The following is a 19,491-nucleotide window of genomic DNA, read 5'->3' on the forward strand; positions in this document are numbered from 1 at the left end:
ACACACACATATCAGCTGTGAACATGTGCTGTACAGTATGTGTGTTTGGGTCCTAACATTAATACAAAACCTCACAATAATGTCTGATTGAAAGATAAAAACATTATGACAGACCGCCTTAAAAAACAGGATGGAATTTTACATTTTCTACTGAATGAGACACCCAGAAAGTACATGACGATAATGTGGGATATACAATATTAACTATGAACGATAAAACACTGAATATTGACAACATATGAACGTCAATCCTCTTTTACTCCTCACACCCCTTCTCGATCTACATTATTTACAATCAAGCGAAACACAACAAAAATGCAACAAACACGGCGAAATATAAACACGAAGAGTAAAAACAAACCCCACCTACAATCTGATATAATATCACTTTTATTGCAGAACTTTGTTGAAAAAATTTCCTTCCACGTCGGTCCCTGACACCCGCATTTCAGGCTCTGGAAACACTCCGTGGAAACGCTCCCCACCCACACTGCTTGGTACCTCGTCTGAGCTGCTGTGACTTACATTACCATAGTAACTAATTAGATGATCATAGTAACTAATTAGATGACCATTGTATCTAATTAGATTACCATAGTAACCAATTAGATGACCATAGTAACTAATTACATGACCATAGTAAGTAGTTAGATGACCATTGTATCTAATTAGATTACCATAGTAACCAATTAGATGACCATAGTAACTAATTACATGACCATAGTAAGTAATTAGATGACCATTGTATCTAATTAGATTACCATAGTAACCAATTACATGACCATAGTAAGTAAATAGATGACCATAGTAACTAATTACATGACCATAGTAAGTAATTAGATGACCATTGTATCTAACTAGATTACCATAGTAACCAATTAGATGACCATAGTAACTAATTAGATGACCATTGTATCTAATTAGATGACCATAGTAACTAGTTAGATTACCATAGTAACTAATTAGATGACCATAGTAACTAGTATATCATGCAAAAGCACAGATTCCAACCATTGAAATAGTTAGTATAATTGAAGACTTACGGTCGTTAGAAAACATCACTGCACATCATAATGGCAGCTACACTTTCCATCTTAAAGATCTAAAAAACATATTTGGGAATGTCCGGCGGGCCAGATTGAAAAGCTCAATGGGCCGCATGTGGCCCCCGGGCCTCAGTTTGCCCAGTTCTGACTTAAGGCCTACTATAGCTCCTGGCCACTGTAGCTGTTGGTAGAAGTAGTTGACAGATGTAGTCAGGGGCCCCCAGGTACATTGAGTTTGTGACCCCTGCTCAAAAAAATGTCACATTCCAAAAGCTCACCCCTGCTAACACATTGCTGCTCTAAAAAAATAACAAAACATGCTTTCGTTTTGAGGTCGTTTTGAGGAGCCAATTGACAAAATGTGGCGCTGCGTGTAAAGTAGAGTTGTGACTCGACATAGTTGTGTTGTGTTGACGTGGTGTGGTTGAGACTCGACATAGTTGTGTTGTGATTGACAAACATTTCATGCCTCAGTGCATTGCTTGGACAGAATCTCACCTGGCGCCTTAATGTACAGTGTCTGGTCCTGAATGTAACGTAGCGTCAATGTTCGTATTTTCATCAAGCGTGGAAAGCAATTGGCACGCTTTAGTTCCAACTCTGCATCTCCTTTTCAAGCCCAAAACACAAAGCGACATGTGGTGAGTCTCCATCTCATGAACGCAGGGATCATTTATTTGCAACGACTCACAATTGTGCGGCCGAGGGGAATTGGACTGGAAGACGAAATTGTAAATAACAGCGAGCAAAATGAGTTTGTTTTTTTTGTTCAGTGTTTTTCTACTCTGCATTGTGAAATGTCCCATTTTGACAGGACAAATTTGCACTGCTTTATAGCACCAGGTTCTAGTCAAATTACATGAAACGGTATATAAACGTCATCGTATATTACAAAGGTGTGTTGGGGTTACACTGAAAAAAGAAAATTCATTAGGAGTTTTTACAGTCAGGATTGTATCAGCATTGCAGTTGTTAGTTGTATTGTCTATTTTTGGGGGGATGATATTTCAGCTTCCCTTTACTTTTATTGTTCTAAGATTAGAACCATTTGTCAATTTTTTCCTTCCAAAAATACGATTTTATTCTGAAATTACAACTTTTAAAATGTATTTTTAATTAATCAGTCCAACAAAATAATACACAATAATGCAATAATAATACAATTCTAATTCCAAAACCAAACCCGGCCCAGCAACATTCATGTATGGTATTTTTTTTTTTTTTTTTAAATTTTGTTTTTTGTCATAAAGAAATACAATCATGTGTGCTGCAGACTGTATTGATCTATATTGATATATAACGTATATATTGTGTTTTATGTTGATTTAATAAAAAATAAAAATAAAAAATATATATATTTTTTTCTTGTGCGGCCCGGTACCAATCAGTCCACGGACCGGTACCGGGCCGCGGTCCGTGGTTGGGGACCACTGAACTATATGATTTGTCTGAGAAGCTGGACAGAACAAAAAAAAAAAAAAAAAAAAGCAATCCCTTATTTACATTATCATCACAGCCAAATAGGGCAGCACGGTGGCAGAGGGGTTAGTGCGTCTGCCTCACAATACGAAGGTCCTAAGTAGTCGTGAGTTCAATCCCGGCCTCGGGATCTTTCTGTGTGGAGTTTGCATGTTCTCCCCGTGACTGCGTGGGTTCCCTCCGGGTACTCCGGCTTCCTCCCACCTCCAAAAAACATGCACCTGGGGATAGGCTGATTGGCAACACTAAATTGGCCCTGGTGTGTGAATGTGAGTGTGAATGTTGTCTGTCTATCTGTGTTGGCCCTGCGATGAGGTGGCGACTTGTCCAGAGTGTACCCCGCCTTCCGCCCGATTGTAGCTGAGATAGGCTCCAGCTCCCCCCGCGACCCCGAAGGGAATAAGCGGTAGAAAATGGATGGATGGATGTATCACAGCCAAATATTTTTTTTTTTTAAATATTCTGAATTTTATTGTTGTAAGATATATTTATGTCCAAAAAAAATAAAAAAAATGTAATAAAAAAAACAAACATTTTTATTCAAAAATATAACTTGATTATTTGTCTTTGTAAAATCAAATATTGTCTTGTAAAATATTTATTTATCTTAAAATTATGTGAATAATCCCCCCCCCCCCCTTAAAATACAATTAAAAAAAAACTGTTTTGTTTATCTTCTTACAGGATTTAGGATTCTGACTTTCCCCTCTGAAAATATGCAATTTTTTGTTTTCAGTGTGACCCTAAAACTTCTCAAGATGTGTACATCATATCAGGTAAAAACAAACAAAAATCATGATAATAAAAAGATAAGCAAATACATTGAAGAAAAGCTGTAACTAGTTCCATGTATTTGGGTGCTATTGATGTTCACGCTGCAGAGAAGCACAAACCAAAGGGAGCTTGAACAGCAGCAGGAATAAAAAGGATGAAAATGCTGCACAATCACTACTGCTTAGATTTAAGAGGCCTTGTTGAAAAATGACAAAAACATCAATGGATCAAAATAACTTGAATATGACTTTTCTCAGTGTTCAAAGACGTGGTTTGTGTTTGTTTGTATTCTTTCATGATCTGGACTTCTGTAGCATGTCTTCTTGAAAATATGTGCATCATTTACTAAATAAAAGAAATATGAAGCATCTTGGTCACGTGTTGCCCCCCCCCCCCCCCTTTGAAGTCACCGACAGGCAGTGCGGCTCTGACGTCACACAGGCAGGAGAAGGAACAGCTTCGACAACAACTTCCACGCGATGGTATAAAGAATAATATCATTTTTTAATAAGTAATTTAAACTTTATTTTCGTTAGTAAACTGAAATATACGCACAGTAAAGTGTACTCGAGTAAAGCTGGAAAGTTAAGGACTTCCGGTGTCTATTCCGTCAAAAGTGTCAAAAGCTCATACAATGTCGTCTTTTTTAGCTCATACAGTGTCGTCTTTTTAGCTCATACAGTGTCGTCTTTTTAGCTCATACAATGTCGTCTTTTTACTGTTAGAACGTGAGTATGACTGGAATAAGCCCAAACATAGTTGTGGAATGTGTGACCATTTAGTTTAAAACCGACGTCAAGCTAGCAATGGCCGCCAAACAAATAATAATAACATTGGAATGTAAACAAGTTTGCTTAGCATTCATCATTTATTTTTATTCCTTGCATGAACATGCATATATACAAGTATGTAAAATGCATATATACAAGTATATAAAATGTATATATACACAAGTATATAAAATGCATATATAAAATTATATAAAATGCATATATACAAGTATATAAAATGCATATATACACAAGTATATAAAATACATATATACAAGTAGAGATGTCCGATAATGGCTTTTTTGCCGATATCCGATATTCCGATATTGTCCAACTCTTAATTACAGATTCCGATATCAACCGATACTAATATATACAGTCGTGGAATTAACACATTATTATGCCTAATTTAGTTGTGATGCCCCACTGGATGCATTAAACAATGTAACTTTACCATGAATTGATAAACGTGGACCCCGACTTACACAAGTTGAAAAACTTATTCGGGTGTTACCATTTAGTGGTCAATTGTACGGAATATGTACTGTAGTGTGCAATCTACTAATACAAGTTTCAATCAATTAATCAAAAACAAGGTTTTCCAAAACAAGAGAACAACTTCAACTCAAGTTATGGAAAAAAAGTGCCAACATGGCACTGCCATATTTATTATTGAAGTCACAAAGTGCATTATTTTTTTTAACATGCCTCAAAACAGCAGCTTAGAATTTGGGACATGGTCTCCCTGAGATAATCCTGATACCCACTACAACTATGGGAAATACTATACTTTGACTTTCACAAAGTGCATACATTTTTTTTTTTTAAACATACCTCAAAACATTGGCGTTGTTAGGCCTATTTTAGGGGGGCTCAAGCCCCCCTAAAATATTCTTAAGCCCCCCTTAAATAATTTGGTGTTAAAAAAAAAAAAAACTTTTTTTTTTTTTTTTTTTACAAATACATGCCGACATATTCATTATAAAGTGGCCCGAATATGAGTTTAAATAAATAATCATATAAACTGTCATTATTCACTCAGTTTCCCCTCACTTCATAAGGTAGAGAGCCCCTTTAATGCGTCGGTATCCAATCCATTCCACCTGTTCATATAGAAAATGCCCACATCACTCAAACTCCAGTCCGCATTTTCTCTGCGACCTTGCTTGCAGAGTTGCGGTCCTGCAGGTGTACGAAGCACATTAGCACACAGCACTGCAGATTGCAGAACAAGAACCTGAACGCATGCAAAATGGACATAAGAAACTTTTTCAAGAAAGTAAGTATTCATCACTTTACACCGGGTCTGTGTTTGACAAAAAGTTAAATTCCCGCTCTAAAACAATGCTGCTACTTAGTTAGCTAGTTAGCCTGAAATGCATCATGAAGGTCCTGGTTATTTATAAAGTTAAATGTGCACTCTTTTTTACCATTTGCTATCTTTGGGGTTACTTCCTTCTGGAGCATCAGCTGTGTTCCTCACTTTACACATGGAGGAGAACAGGAGCTGAGCTCATTCACGTATGACTATTATCAGTAGATAATAATAATAATCACTCCACAACCCCTATTGACCTGTAGGAGTCAGGGCAGAGGAGCATGGAAAGTGAGAGGAGAGAGGCCTCTACTGGAAAGGTGAGTAGGAGAATAATGATACATATAAATAAATATTAAAACAATATTTTTTTTAACTTTCTTATCGATAAGCCATTTGTTTTATTTATTTCTGGGTGGATCATGTTGACTATTGGTCCTCCTAATTGTCAATCATTCTGGTGATGTTACGTAAGGACATACATATATATACTGTATATATATATATATATATATATATATATATATATATATATATATATATATATATATATATATATATATATATATTATTTATTTATATAATAGATTGTATTTGTAATCTACTTTACATTTGATTCCAAATCTCAAAGTGCTACAGAATTACAACCATTGGCGTTGTTAGGCCTATTTTGGCGTTGTAATAAAAAAAAAAAAAATGGCTTATCGATAAGACATTTGTTTTATTTGATATATATATGAATATATATATATATATATATATATATATATATATATATATATATATATATATATATATATATATATATATATGTCCTTACGTAACATCACCAGAATGATTGACAATTAGGAGGACCAATAGTCAACATGATCCACAAAATCCTCTAATATACCTTTAAGTCTTTCATATATATATATATATCCATCCATCCATCCATTTTCTACCGCTTATTCCCTTCGGGGTCGCGGGGGGTGCTGGAGTCTATCTCAGCTACAATCGGGCGGAAGGCGGGGTACACCCTGGACAAGTCGCCACCTCATCGCAGGGCCAACACAGATAGACAGACAACATTCACACTCACATTCACACACTAGGGCCAGTTTAGTGTTGCCAATCAACCTATCCCCAGGTGCATGTCTTGGGAGGAAGCCGGAGTACCCGGAGGGAGTCCACGCAGTCACGGGGGAGAACATGCAAACTCCACACATAAAGATCCCGAGGCCGGGATTGAACTCACAACAACTACTCAGGACCTTCGTATTGTGAGGCAGACGCACTAACCCCTCTTCCACCGTGCTGCTATATATATATATATATATATATATATATATATATATATATATGAAAGACTTAAAATGTAGTTATATATATATATAAGAAAAATCCAGACACCATCTTTGTAGTCATTTTTCTCCTGTGTGGACTTCCGTCTTCCTTTACAATGAGTGAAGCTTCACGAAACCTTGTGTCTGCAATTGTAAATACCATACCATACCATACCAACTTTATTTATAAAGCCCTTTAAAAACAACCACAGTTGAAAGACAAAGGGCTGTACACCACAAAGAAATAAAGGCAAAGGACAGACTAAAAAATACAATTTAAAACAGAAGTAAAATACACATTAAAAAGCAAATACAAAATTACCCTAAGAACAATTTTGTTAGATAAAAAGCAGTTAAAAAAGTTAAAAGTTAAAAACAGTTTAAAGTCTCATGCTGGGTTAAAAGCCAGTGAATAAAAATGGGTTTTTAAGAAGGGTCTTAAAAATAGCCAAAGAAGGGGCTTAGTTTTAGTTTTAGTTTAGTTTTAGTTTTTAAGTTTTGTGTTTCTTGTAGAATCTATATAAAGTAATATACATTACATACAATACAATACACAGCCTATTGTTAAAATAATGAAAAAAACATTAAATAGATTTGTTTTATTGTATTTTTACATTAATAGCTGTTATATTATTATAGGATGGCTTGTTAAACAATTCATAGGATTTTCAGAGGGATGAAAAACCAAGACATTTAATATAAAATGTAAAATGAAAAAATACATAAAAAGAAAAAGAAAAAAAATGGTTAAAAGCCATCATCCCGGAGTATTTCATTTCGTCCCGTGCATTTTTTTTACCGTCTTCGGGACGACGGGACTACGTTAATCTCAAATCCTGGAAGTTACATTTTATTGTTTGCATTATTTGTTTCAGCATTGCACTTTGAAGATGGTCCTTCAGCTCTTTGACAACTTTGGCTCTTTTTCAGATCAGCAGACGGACTCTAAGTCTTTCTTATTTACAGTATATATAAACGTTTCTCATTTCTATTCAGACTTCCATATATATTTAATTTTGGCTTGCCATAATATATATATATATATATATATATATATATATATATATATATATATATATATATATATATATATATATATATATATATATATATATATATATATATATATATATATATATATATATATATATATATATATATATATTATATGTAAGCCAAATTATCCCGATCCAGATATTACTTTAATTCAAGTAATTAAGTAATATTTCCAGGGCTTGAATTTACAACCATTTTAGTCACATATGTGCCCAAAATGTAATCTGCAACTTCAAAATATTTGGGAACAAACAATTATTGTATTGTGAGCTAAAGGCGTGGCATTAGCCCAGTGGTTCTAAACCTGGGTTCGATTGAACCCTTAGGGGTTTGGTGAGTCGGCCTCAGGCGTTCGGCGGAGGTCAAGACACACCAGACTCATCGTGTAAATACAAACTTCTCCCTATTGGCGTATTACGGATACGGCAACAGCTGACTGATTTGCAGGTGTGTAATTTGTTGTGAGTTTATGCACTGTGTTGGTTTTGTTGTTTGAACACGGTGATGTTCATGCACGGTTCATTTTGTGCACCAGTAAAAAAACATGGTAACACTTTAGTATGGGGAACATATTCACCATTAATTAGTTGCTTATTAACATGCAAATTAGTAACATTGGCTCTTAACTAGTCATTATTAAGTACTTATTAATGCCTTATTCGGCATGGCTTTATTATAACCCTAACCCTCTAACCCTGACCCTAACCAAATAACTCTAAATTAAGTCTTTATTACTTAAAATATGTTCCCCATACTAAAGTGTTACCGAAAACATATAACTTTGTCGTGAATTTGAAATTTAATTTTTCACTAAAGAAGGGTTCGGTGAATGCGCATATGAAACTGGTGGGGTTCTGTACCTCCAACAAGGTTAAGAACCACTGCATTAGCCTCTATGTTGTGAATGAATAACATTGAGGCTAATGCCATGACTTTCATTGTGTTTCAGTGTATCTTGAAGGATCATGCAAGTAATTGTTTCTTGTTGATGCTATAAACAAAATGTCACTGTGCAAACCCATGTTTGTTGTACTCAACACAGATTGAAAATAAACCCACTGAAATAATAATTATTTCTATAATATATATATAATAATAATAATAATAATAATATATATATATATATATATATATATATATATATATATATATATATATATATATATAATACTAATTTGTAAGTCTTTGTTAGCCGTTTGTGAAGTTTTGTGCTCGTGCGCTACTTTCGCTCGCATCCTGTGCATCTTCTGGGGGCTAAGCCCCCCCTGTCCTTAAAAGCTAGTGACGTCCCTGCCTCAAAACAACAGCTACAAAAACAATGAAGGCACACAGCTTCAGTCCAGAGTATACTAGAGCATACTTGCCAAACTTGAGACCTCCGAATTCGGAAGATGAGGGGGGGTTGGTGGTAGCGGGGGTGTATATTGTAGCGTCCCGGAAGAGTTAGTGCTGCAAGGGGTTCTGGGTATTTGTTCTGTTGTGTTTATGTTGTGTTACGGTGCGGATGTTCTCCCGAAATGTGTTTATCATTCTTGTTTGGTGGTTCACAGTGTGGCGCATATTTGCAACAGTGTTAAAGTTGTTTATACGGCTACCCTCAGTGTGACCGGTATGGCTGTTGATCAAGTATGCCTTGCATTCACTAATGTGTGTGTAAAAGCCGCATATATTATGTGACTGGGCCGGCACACTGTTTGTATGGCGGAAAAGCGGACGTGACGACAGATTGTAGAGGACGCTAAAGGCAGTGCCTTTAAGGCACGCCCCCAATAAAGTTGTCCGGGTGGAAATCGTGAGAATGTTGCCCCGGGAGATTTTCGGGAGGGGCACTGAAATTCGGGAGTCTCCCGGGAAAATCGGGAGTTTGAAACCGATACCGATAATTTTCCGATATTACATTTTAAAATATATCGGCCGATAATATCGGACAACTCTATATAGAAGTATATAAAATGCATATATACAAGTATATAAAATGCATACATACAAGTATATAAAATGCATATATACAAGTATATAAAATGCATATATACAAGTATGTAAAATGCATATATACAAGTATATAAAATGCATATATTGTCAGAGTTTGTTAGTGACGAACCCCAAGATGCAGAGAAGGCGGCAGGCATTGTGCGAGGAAACATGATTTAATTAAACTCTATAACCAAAAACAAACAAAAGGGTACAAACAAAAGGCGCGCACAAGGCGGAGAACAAACTTGGCTATGAACAGAAACTAGCACAAAAGCTACACTATGGACAACAAACAAAAACACTTACTGTGACACGAATAAACAAAACTCACGTGGCAAGAAACGAGCAGGATGAACTATAACAGGAACAGAGTGGACAGAAGTAGACAGAGCTACAACGACAAGTATAAATGACAATAATCCAGCAGTGACTGGAGGGCAGGGTAGGTATAAATAGCAGCTGGCTGATTGGCACCAGGTGTGGCCCAGTGCCAATCAGCCACAGCTGAGGGGACAGCACTCAGAGAGACAAACAGGAAACTGAACCAAAATAAGAGTGCTGACAGGAAATAAAACAAACAGAGAAAAAACTCAAACTTGACCAAACTGTCAGGGACAACCCTGACAGTAGCCCCCCTTCCCATAACGGATACCAGCCGTTCTAGCAACCCCCACCCCAAAAAAAAAAAAACAGTCCAAAGTCACAGGAGGGTGGAGGGAGGACAAGGAGGTGGGCCACCAGGCCAAGTGTCCCCGTAACCAGCGGGGAAGAGTTAGGTGGCGACGGCGAGTTGAACGCCGCCGCAATTGGTGAGGCGGCTCGACCGCCGGCGTGGGAGGACCCACCGGAGAGGATGGTGGCGGCGCCCTCTGCTGGCCCACCGGGAAGGATGGTGGCGGCGCCCTCTGCTGGCCCACCGGGAAGGATGGTGGCGGCGCCCTCTGCTGGCCCATCGGGAAGGATGGTGGCGGCGCCCTCTGCTGGCCCATCGGGAAGGATGGTGGCGGCGCCCTCTGCTGGCCCACCGGGAAGGATGGTGGCGGCGCCCTCTGCTGGCCCACCGGGAAGGATGGTGGCGGCGCCCTCTGCTGGCCCACCGAGAAGGATGTGGCGGCACCCTCTGCTGGCCCACCGGAGAGGGTGGCGGCGCCCCCTGCTGGCCCACCGGAGAGGGTGGCGGCGCCCCCTGCTGGCCCACCAGAGAGGGTGGCGGAGACCCCTGCTGGCCCACCGGAGAGCATGGTGGCGTCTGCTGGCCCACCGGAGAGCATGGTGGCGTCTGCTGGTCCACCGGAGAGGATGGCGCCGTCTGTTGCAGACCCCTCGGAGATGATGGCGTCATCTCTTGCAGACCCACTGGGGTGAGGAGTAGCTGTGCCTCTCCCACCCACCCCTGTCGTCTGTGGGCCTATCTGGGGACGTCTGGGATCCGTCCCCCCCCCCCCGTCCCCCCCCCCCAAGGGACGGATCCCAGACGTCCCCAGATAGGCCCACAGACGACAGGGGTGGGTGGGAGAGGGCTTGAAAAGCGGCCAAACTTTTCTTTAATTTAGATAGATAGATAGTACTTTATTGATTCCTTCAGGAGAGTTCCCTTTAGCCATCATTTCCAACGCTTTGTTAAGCCTTTCCGCCATGGACAGCTCTGCGAGGTTCGTATTAGGCTGGATTATTCTGTCAGAGTATGTTGGTGACGAACCCCAAGATGCAGAGAAGGCGGCAGACAATGTGCGAGGAAACATGATTTAATGAAACTCTATAACCAAAAACAAACAAAAGGGTACAAACAAAAGGCGCGCACGAGGCGGAGAACAAACTTGGCTATGAACAGAAACTAGCACAAAACACTTACTGTGACACGAATAAAAACACTTACTGTGACACGAATAAACAAAACTCACGTGGCAAGAAACGAGCAGGATGAACTATGACAGGAACAGAGTGGACAGAAGTAGACAGAGCTACAACGACAAGTATAAATGACAATAATCCAGCAGTGACTGGAGGGCAGAGCAGGTATAAATAGCAGCTGGCTGATTGGCACCAGGTGTGGCCCGATGCCAATCAGCCACAGCTGAGGGGACAGCACTCAGAGAGACAAACAGGAAACTGAACCAAAATAAGAGTGCTGACAGGAAATAAAACAAACACAGAGAAAAAACTAAAACTTGACCAAACTGTCAGGGACAACCCTGACATATATACAAGTATATAAAATGCATACATACAAGCCACGTACAGTTGACACATTCATTCTTTTTTGTTTTTTATACATTTCCATGATCAGAAAGTAGCAGAGGGAAGAATAATATTCTTATATTTATCTGCCCCCTTTTTTAACACAACTTATTTGAGATGACTTCATCACTGTTCCCTCCACCAACTCCAACATACTTTTAATTTTCTTTGAAGCATTTTCACGATTCCAATCAAAATCAAAAATCAGTTTGATATAATTCCAGTTGTCTCTTTTTCTAAGTCTTTTTAAATTCGAAAATATTCTTGCAACTTTTGAAGTCTTTAGAGAATTCCATGCTTTCACAGCAGTAACAGACAAGCACATTTCTTTCTCTTGGATGTTTAAAATCATACGTGTGGTTCTCATCTTCAGATGTCAACACCAATAACTTTTGTAAGAAGAACTTTATATCTATCTTTGAACATCACTAATAGAGTATGCAAGTCTACAATGTCTTTCAGTTTGAATAATCCTGACCTAATGAAGAGTGGATTTGTGTGCTCTCTGTATCCTACTTTAAAAATAATACCAATTGATATTTTCTGTAAAATAAATAAAGGCATTATGTTGCTGTGATATGTATTTCCCCATATTTCTGCACTCTAATTGAAATAAGGTAGAATAATTGAGCAATTGTAGACATTGAAAGGGTAAAAGAAACCAGATTTTTGGGAGTATTAATAGATGATAAAATGAACTGGAAATCTCATATATGGCAAAAAACATTTCAATAATGAATAAAGCAAAATACATCCTAGGCCAAAAATCACTTTATATTCTCTACTGCTCGCTAGTGTTACATATCTGAATTATTGTGCAGAAATAGGGGGAAATAACTACAAATGTGCGCTACATTCGTTAACCGTGTTACAAAAAAGATCAATTAGACTGATACATAATGTTGGATATAGAGAACATACAAACACTTTATTTATTGAGTCAAAAATAGGGATGTCCGATAATGGCTTTTTTGCTGATATCCGATATTCCGATATTGTCCTACTCTTAATTACCGATACCGATATCAACCGATACCGATATACACATTCGTGGAATTAACACATTATTATGCCTAATTTGGACAACCAGGTATGGTGAAGATAAGGTCCTTTTTAAAAAAATAAATAAAATAAGATAAATAAATTAAAAACATTTTCTTGAATAAAAAAGAAAGTAAAACAATATAAAAACAGTTATATAGAAACTAGTAATTAATGAAAATGAGTAAAATTAACTGTTAAAGGTTAGTACTATTAGTGGACCAGCAGCACGCACAATCATGTGTGCTTATGGACTGTATCCCTTGCAGACTGTATTGATTTATATTGTTATATAATGTAGAAACCAGAAATCTTAATAACAGAAAGAAACAACCCTTTTGTGTGAATGAGTGTAAATGGGGGAGGGAGGTTTTTTGGTTTGGTGCACTAATTGTAAGTGTATCTTGTGTTTTTATGTTGATTTAATTAAAAAAACAAAACTAATTAAAAAAACGATAATTTCCGATATTACATTTTAAAGTATTTATCGGCCGATAATATCGGCCTGCCGATATTATCGGACATCTCTAGTCAAAAATAGTTAGATGATTTGGTAAAATTGCAAACAGCTAAAATGATGTACAAAGCAAACTATAACCTGATAGCCAAGAATGTACAACAATTCTTCTCAACTAAAGAGCAGAAATATAACCTTAGAGGAAAATCTAATTTAAAACATTTGTATGCTCGTACAACACTTCAAACCTTTAGCATATCAGTATGTGGAATTAAATGATGGAATGTATTAAGTAAAGAAGTTAAACATTGTACAGATATGATCCAGTTTAAGAGGTTGTTCAAATTAAAAGTGCTTACAAAGTACAAAGAAAAATAATTATGAGAAACACTTTCAACCTTATTGAAAATAAGATATTCTTCATCTCAGTATGTTAATAATGACTGACTTTATTATATATTACAAAACTGTTGTATTACTCATTCACGGATGTCATTTTAATATAAAAAAGTCAGTAAATGAATGTATGTATTTGTAAACGCTCTGAAGTGGGAAATGGGTATGATTAAATAAGCTTTGTTTCTTCCTACTCCTTTTCGGACATGATGTAAAGTGAAATGATATGAAATTGTGTGATGTATTATGCTATAAGTGTGTTCATGTTCCAAATAAACTAAAGAAAGAAAGAAAATAAAGAATATAACATTCTCATTGTATTATACGGGAAACTGTATTTAACCTTGTTCAAAATAAATACGCTTATTTTTCACATGCAGTATAGAACTTTCATGTCAACTTTTCATCTAGGATGACCCCAAGAAATCTGATTTCAGTCACAATGTTCACATTGTTTATGGATAAACTAACTTCTACCTTTCTTTATTACTGAATACCATCCATTTAGTCTTTTTCATATTTAAAGATCATTTATTTACATCAAACCCCAATTTTAAGTTGAACCATTTCCTCTGCAATATTATCAGCTAAGATTTTCAAGTCATCTCCTGAACAGTATAAATTTGTATCGTCTGCCAATAATACGTACTGTAACATTTTCGAAAACCTCACAAATATCATTTGTATATAAAATAAAAAGTTTGGGTCCTAAAATGGAACCTTGTGGAATTCCACATTCACTATTCCTACATTCTGACGTATAATCATCAATCTCAACATATTGTTGTAAATAGCTGCTTAACATGTCCAGTGTAACTCCTCTAACTCCATAAGTATATCATTTATAAATGAGAATTTGATGATCTACAGTGTGGAATGCCTTCTTTAAGTCAATGAACACTCCTATTGTGTATATATTTTGATCAATTGCAGTTGTAATCTCTTCAATAAAGTTCATGATGGCCGAGCTTGTAGACCTATTTGATCCAAATCCATACTGGTTTTCATTGAATAATTTATGTTTTTCAATAAAGCAGTCTTAATTTAATAACAAACAGTTTTTCAAGCACTTTTGAAAATTGAGATAGGCGACATACTGGTCTATAATTACTAAATGTATGTTTATCTCCAGTTTTAAAGAAAGGTATGACCTTAGCTGTTTTTATAATGTCTAGGAAAACTCCTACTTTAAAAGAACAATTAATTATATAATATAATGGTTTAATGATGCAATCAATTCAATCAATCAATCAATCAATGTTTATTTATATAGCCCTAAATCACAAGTGTCTCAAAGGGCTGTACAAGCCACAACAACATCCTCGGTACAGAGCCCACATACGGGCAAGGAAAACTCACCCCAGTGGGACGTCAATGTGAATGACTATGAGAAACCTTGGAGAGGACCGCATATGTGGGTAACCCCCCCCTCTAGGGGAGACCGAAAGCAATGGATGTTGAGTGGGTCTGACATAATATTGCGAAAGTCCAACACATCAGCGAAAGTCCAGTCCATAGTGGGGCCAGCAGGAACCATCCCGAGCGGAGACGGGTCAGCAGCGTAGAGATGTCCCCATCCGATGAACAGGCTAGCGGTCCACCCCGGGTTGGGAGCAGAGTAGAAAAGAAAAGAAAAGAAACGGCAGATGAACTGGTCTAAAAAGGGAGTCTATTTAAAGGCTAGAGCAGGGGTCACCAACGCGGTGCCCGCGGGCACCAGGTCGCCCGTAAGGACCAGATGAGTCGCCCGCGGGCCTGTTCTAAAAAAAAAAAAAAACAATTAAAAAAAAATTTTTTTTTTTTTTTTTTTTAAATTAAATCTACATAGAAAAAACACAGGATACACTTTCAATCAGTGCATCAACCCAAACAACCTCCCCCATGCACACTCATCCACACCCACTCACACAAAAGGGGTTATTTCTTTCTGCTACCAATATTCTGGTTCCCACAACATAGACAACACATCTGCAAGGGACACAGTCCCTGAAGCACACATGATTGTATAGGCTGCTGGTCCACTAACATTTTCATTAATTACTATTTTTTATGTAATTATTTTTATATTGTTTTACTTTCTTTTTTATCCAAGAAAATGTTTTTTATTTATTTATCTTATTTTATTTTATTTTTTAAAAAAGGGCCTTATCTTCACCAGACCAGGTTGTCAATGAAATTAGATTTGTTTAAAGGGTATTTAAAACTAGGTCCAGTCCAGATAATGTCCAAGTCGGACTCAGCAACACACACCTTCATTCATGTACACAGAAAAAAATTAGGGAACACAACAGATTTCATATAATTTATAAAAAAAAATTACATTTTCAAAATAAGCATTTATGTACAGTCCAGATTATGTCCAGGTCACTCAAATTAGGGAACACAACAACAGATATCATATAATCTATAAACATAATTATACTTTCAAAATAAGCCTTTGAGGACTTCTCATCTTTTTTTTTAATGTTTTTTGGCATCATTATCGTTTTCAACCATGTAACTTTCTAAAGTTAGAAAATACTGAATAAATGTTTTAAAGAAAGTAATACTAAGTGAATATCTGTTTTTGGCCTTAAAAATAAACCTTTTACCGAGTACTATAATTAAATTGACTAAATCATGATTGTCAATGAACTCTCCTAAAATAACAGAAACCACATCAAGCTTCATAAACAAACCAATCCTTAAACACATTTTTTCAACTTCCACCCAAAACAAAGACACAATATGACAATACCAAAACAAATGCAGGGTGGATTCAGGCTCCTGACAACAAAATCAGCAATCATCTGACTCCGTCATATTCCATAATTTTAACATTTTCCCTGTGGGTAAGAAGTTATAAATAATTTTAATTTGAAAATAACGATTTTGCACATCGATAGTAGTTTTATATATTAGTTTGAATATGGCATCCCATGGCAACGGGCAGTCAAAAAGTCCTCCCATTTTCCATATGTGTTGTATGGGGCAGCCTTTAAAGATATCTTTATTAAATAAAAATTATATATTTTTCCATTTATTTTAGTTCCTTTTTGCCAACTAGAATTTCTTATTAGAGGTTTACAAACTAATAATTTAGTAGTTCCATAATTAATTATTTGTTTCCATCTTTTCCCAATTACTCCAGTTAGTTGATAAAATGAAAAGCTTGAGCAAGCATTACCATACATAGTTCTAAATTCATCATACTTCATAATTTTACCATTCTCATTGATAATATCATTGACAAAAATGATTCCTCTTTCAAACATATTTTTCCAAAAGAAAGGCTTTCCATCTATTACAATATTAGAGTTCATCCATATTATCTGCTGCAAAATATCGTCTCTTTTTTCTGGCACATAAAATTGAAAACACCACCATGAGTGGATTGTTTCCTTTAGGAACCCCGCCATGTTTCCCAGCAGACTCTCTACATAAGAAAAATGGGATACAATTTCTTTTGATACAGTACATGTTTTTTGTCCAACAGGACATTTGTGTACCACTCAATGTTTAAATACATCTTTGGAACAATTGATGCTTTTAAAGACAGACACATAGCTTCAAGGTTGAGAAGTTTCAGGCCCCCATATTCATACTCTTTGTACAAAACCTTTCTTTTAATCTTTTCTGGTTTGTCGTTCCAGACAGAAGACCCTCCGCTCATAAATCTTAAAAAAGTTTTGTGATGGAGCTGGTAATGACAAAAACAAATAAATAAATTGAGGAATAATTAACGAGTTGGCAATAGACATTTTACCATACAAGGTTAAGGATTTCCCTTTCCATAATTGCATAATTTTGTCCAGCTTTCTTAGTCGATTATCATAATTTACTGAGCCTAGATCTTCCAGATTTTCTGGGACAACAACACTAAGTATGTTAACTGGTCCATCTGTCCACAAAACAGGCACTTTGCATTCCATTCGAAAGGACGTTCCCTTTAGATTTCCGATCCTTAACCTTTTACATTTATCATAATTAAGCTTAAGGCCAGATTGCTGTGAAAATATGTCCAAAAGATTAAGAAGGTTCCGCAAACAATGAGGAAAAATCTTATCTTTGTGAATCAGCCTTTTCTGACATGAACTTCATCAAGAACAAACACAGAACACGCCTCACTGATGCACATCTGCAAGACTCACTCAGAGTTGCAGTGTCAAGTTACACACCAGAGTACAACACACTAGTTAACAGCATGCAATGCCAGGCTTCCCACTAACTGACAAAGAAACAGATAACAGATTTGGTGTCCAGTTCAAAGTGTGACATGATTTAAAAATTTGAGAGTTTACTTTTGTATTTTACATGAGTTATTATTTGTACAAACATGGTGCAAAGTAATTCATGATTTGTTAAAAAATGTTAGTGGCTAGCTAGTTAAAATGGGATATTGTGATTTCACAAGACTGTCTTAGAAGTGATCATTTGAAAATGTTCAATTTGAAAAATGTGCACTTGGAGAAAATATAAAAATAAAGTGTTGCATATTGATATTTATCTGTTTCTATATATATTTATTGTGAGAAATCATTAAGATGATCAGTGTTTCCACAAAGATAAATATCATTAATTATTAATAATAACAGAGTTAAAGGTAAATTGAGCAAATTGGCTATTTCTGGCAATTTATTTAAGTGTGTATCAAACTGATAGCCCTTCGCATTAATCAGTACCCAAGAAGTAGCTCTTGGTTTCAAAAAGGTTGGTGACCCCTGGGCTAGAGTATACAAATGAGTTTTAAGATGAGACTTAAATGCTTCTACTGAGGTAGCATCTCTAACTTTTACCGGGAGGGCATTCCATAGTACTGGAGCCCGAATAGAAAACGCTCTATAGCCCGCAGACTTTTTTTGGGCTCTGGGAATCACTAATAAGCCGGAGTTCTTTGAACGCAGATTTCTTGCCGGGACATATGGTACAATACAATCGGCAAGATAGGCAGGAGCTTGACCGTGTAGTATTTTATACGTAAGTAGTAAAACCTTAAAGTCGCATCTTAGGTGCACAGGAAGCCAGTGCAAGTGAACCAGTATAGGCGTAATATGATCAAACTTTCTTGTTTTTGTCAAAAGTCTAGCAGCCGCATTTTGTACCATCTGTAATCTTTTAATGCTAGACATAGGGAGACCCGAAAATAAAACGTTACAGTAATCGAGACGAGATGTAACGAACGCCTGGATAATGATCTCAGCATCGCTTGTGGACAAAATGGAACGAATTTTAGCGATATTACGGAGATGAAAGAAGGCCGTTTTAGTAACACTCTTAATGTGTGACTCAAACGAGAGAGTTGGGTCGAAGATAATACCCAGATTCTTTACCGAGTCGCCTTGTTTAATTGTTTGGTTGTCAAATGTTAAGGTGGTATTATTAAATAGATGTCGGTGTTGAGCAGGACCGATAATCAGCATTTCCGTTTTCTTAGCGTTGAGTTGCAAAAAGTTAGCGGACATCCATTGTTTAATTTCATTAAGACACGCCTCCAGCTGACTACAATCCGGCGTGTTGGTCAGCTTTAGGGGCATGTAGAGTTGGGTGTCATCAGCATAACAGTGAAAGCTAACATAATACGGTGTTAGCTTTAGCGTATGATGTCACCTAGCGGCAGCATGTAAATACTAAAGAGTGCAGG

General features: G+C 36.8%; 1 protein-coding gene across 1 annotated transcript in view; it reads left to right on the forward strand.

The window, feature by feature from the left end:
* The first annotated feature begins 5,656 nt into the window (after nt 1–5,656).
* LOC133652198 (phosphatidylethanolamine-binding protein 4) overlaps nt 5,657–19,491 on the forward strand; it is a 424,418-nt gene continuing 410,583 nt past the window's right edge. Inside the window, 1 exon segment of the mRNA XM_062050682.1 lies at nt 5,657–5,704. Within this exon segment, the coding sequence (XP_061906666.1) occupies nt 5,669–5,704 (36 nt within the window). The 5' untranslated portion in view covers nt 5,657–5,668.

Source organism: Entelurus aequoreus, linkage group LG06 (genome assembly GCF_033978785.1).
Source record: "Entelurus aequoreus isolate RoL-2023_Sb linkage group LG06, RoL_Eaeq_v1.1, whole genome shotgun sequence".
Classification (NCBI taxonomy): Eukaryota; Metazoa; Chordata; class Actinopteri; order Syngnathiformes; family Syngnathidae; genus Entelurus; species Entelurus aequoreus.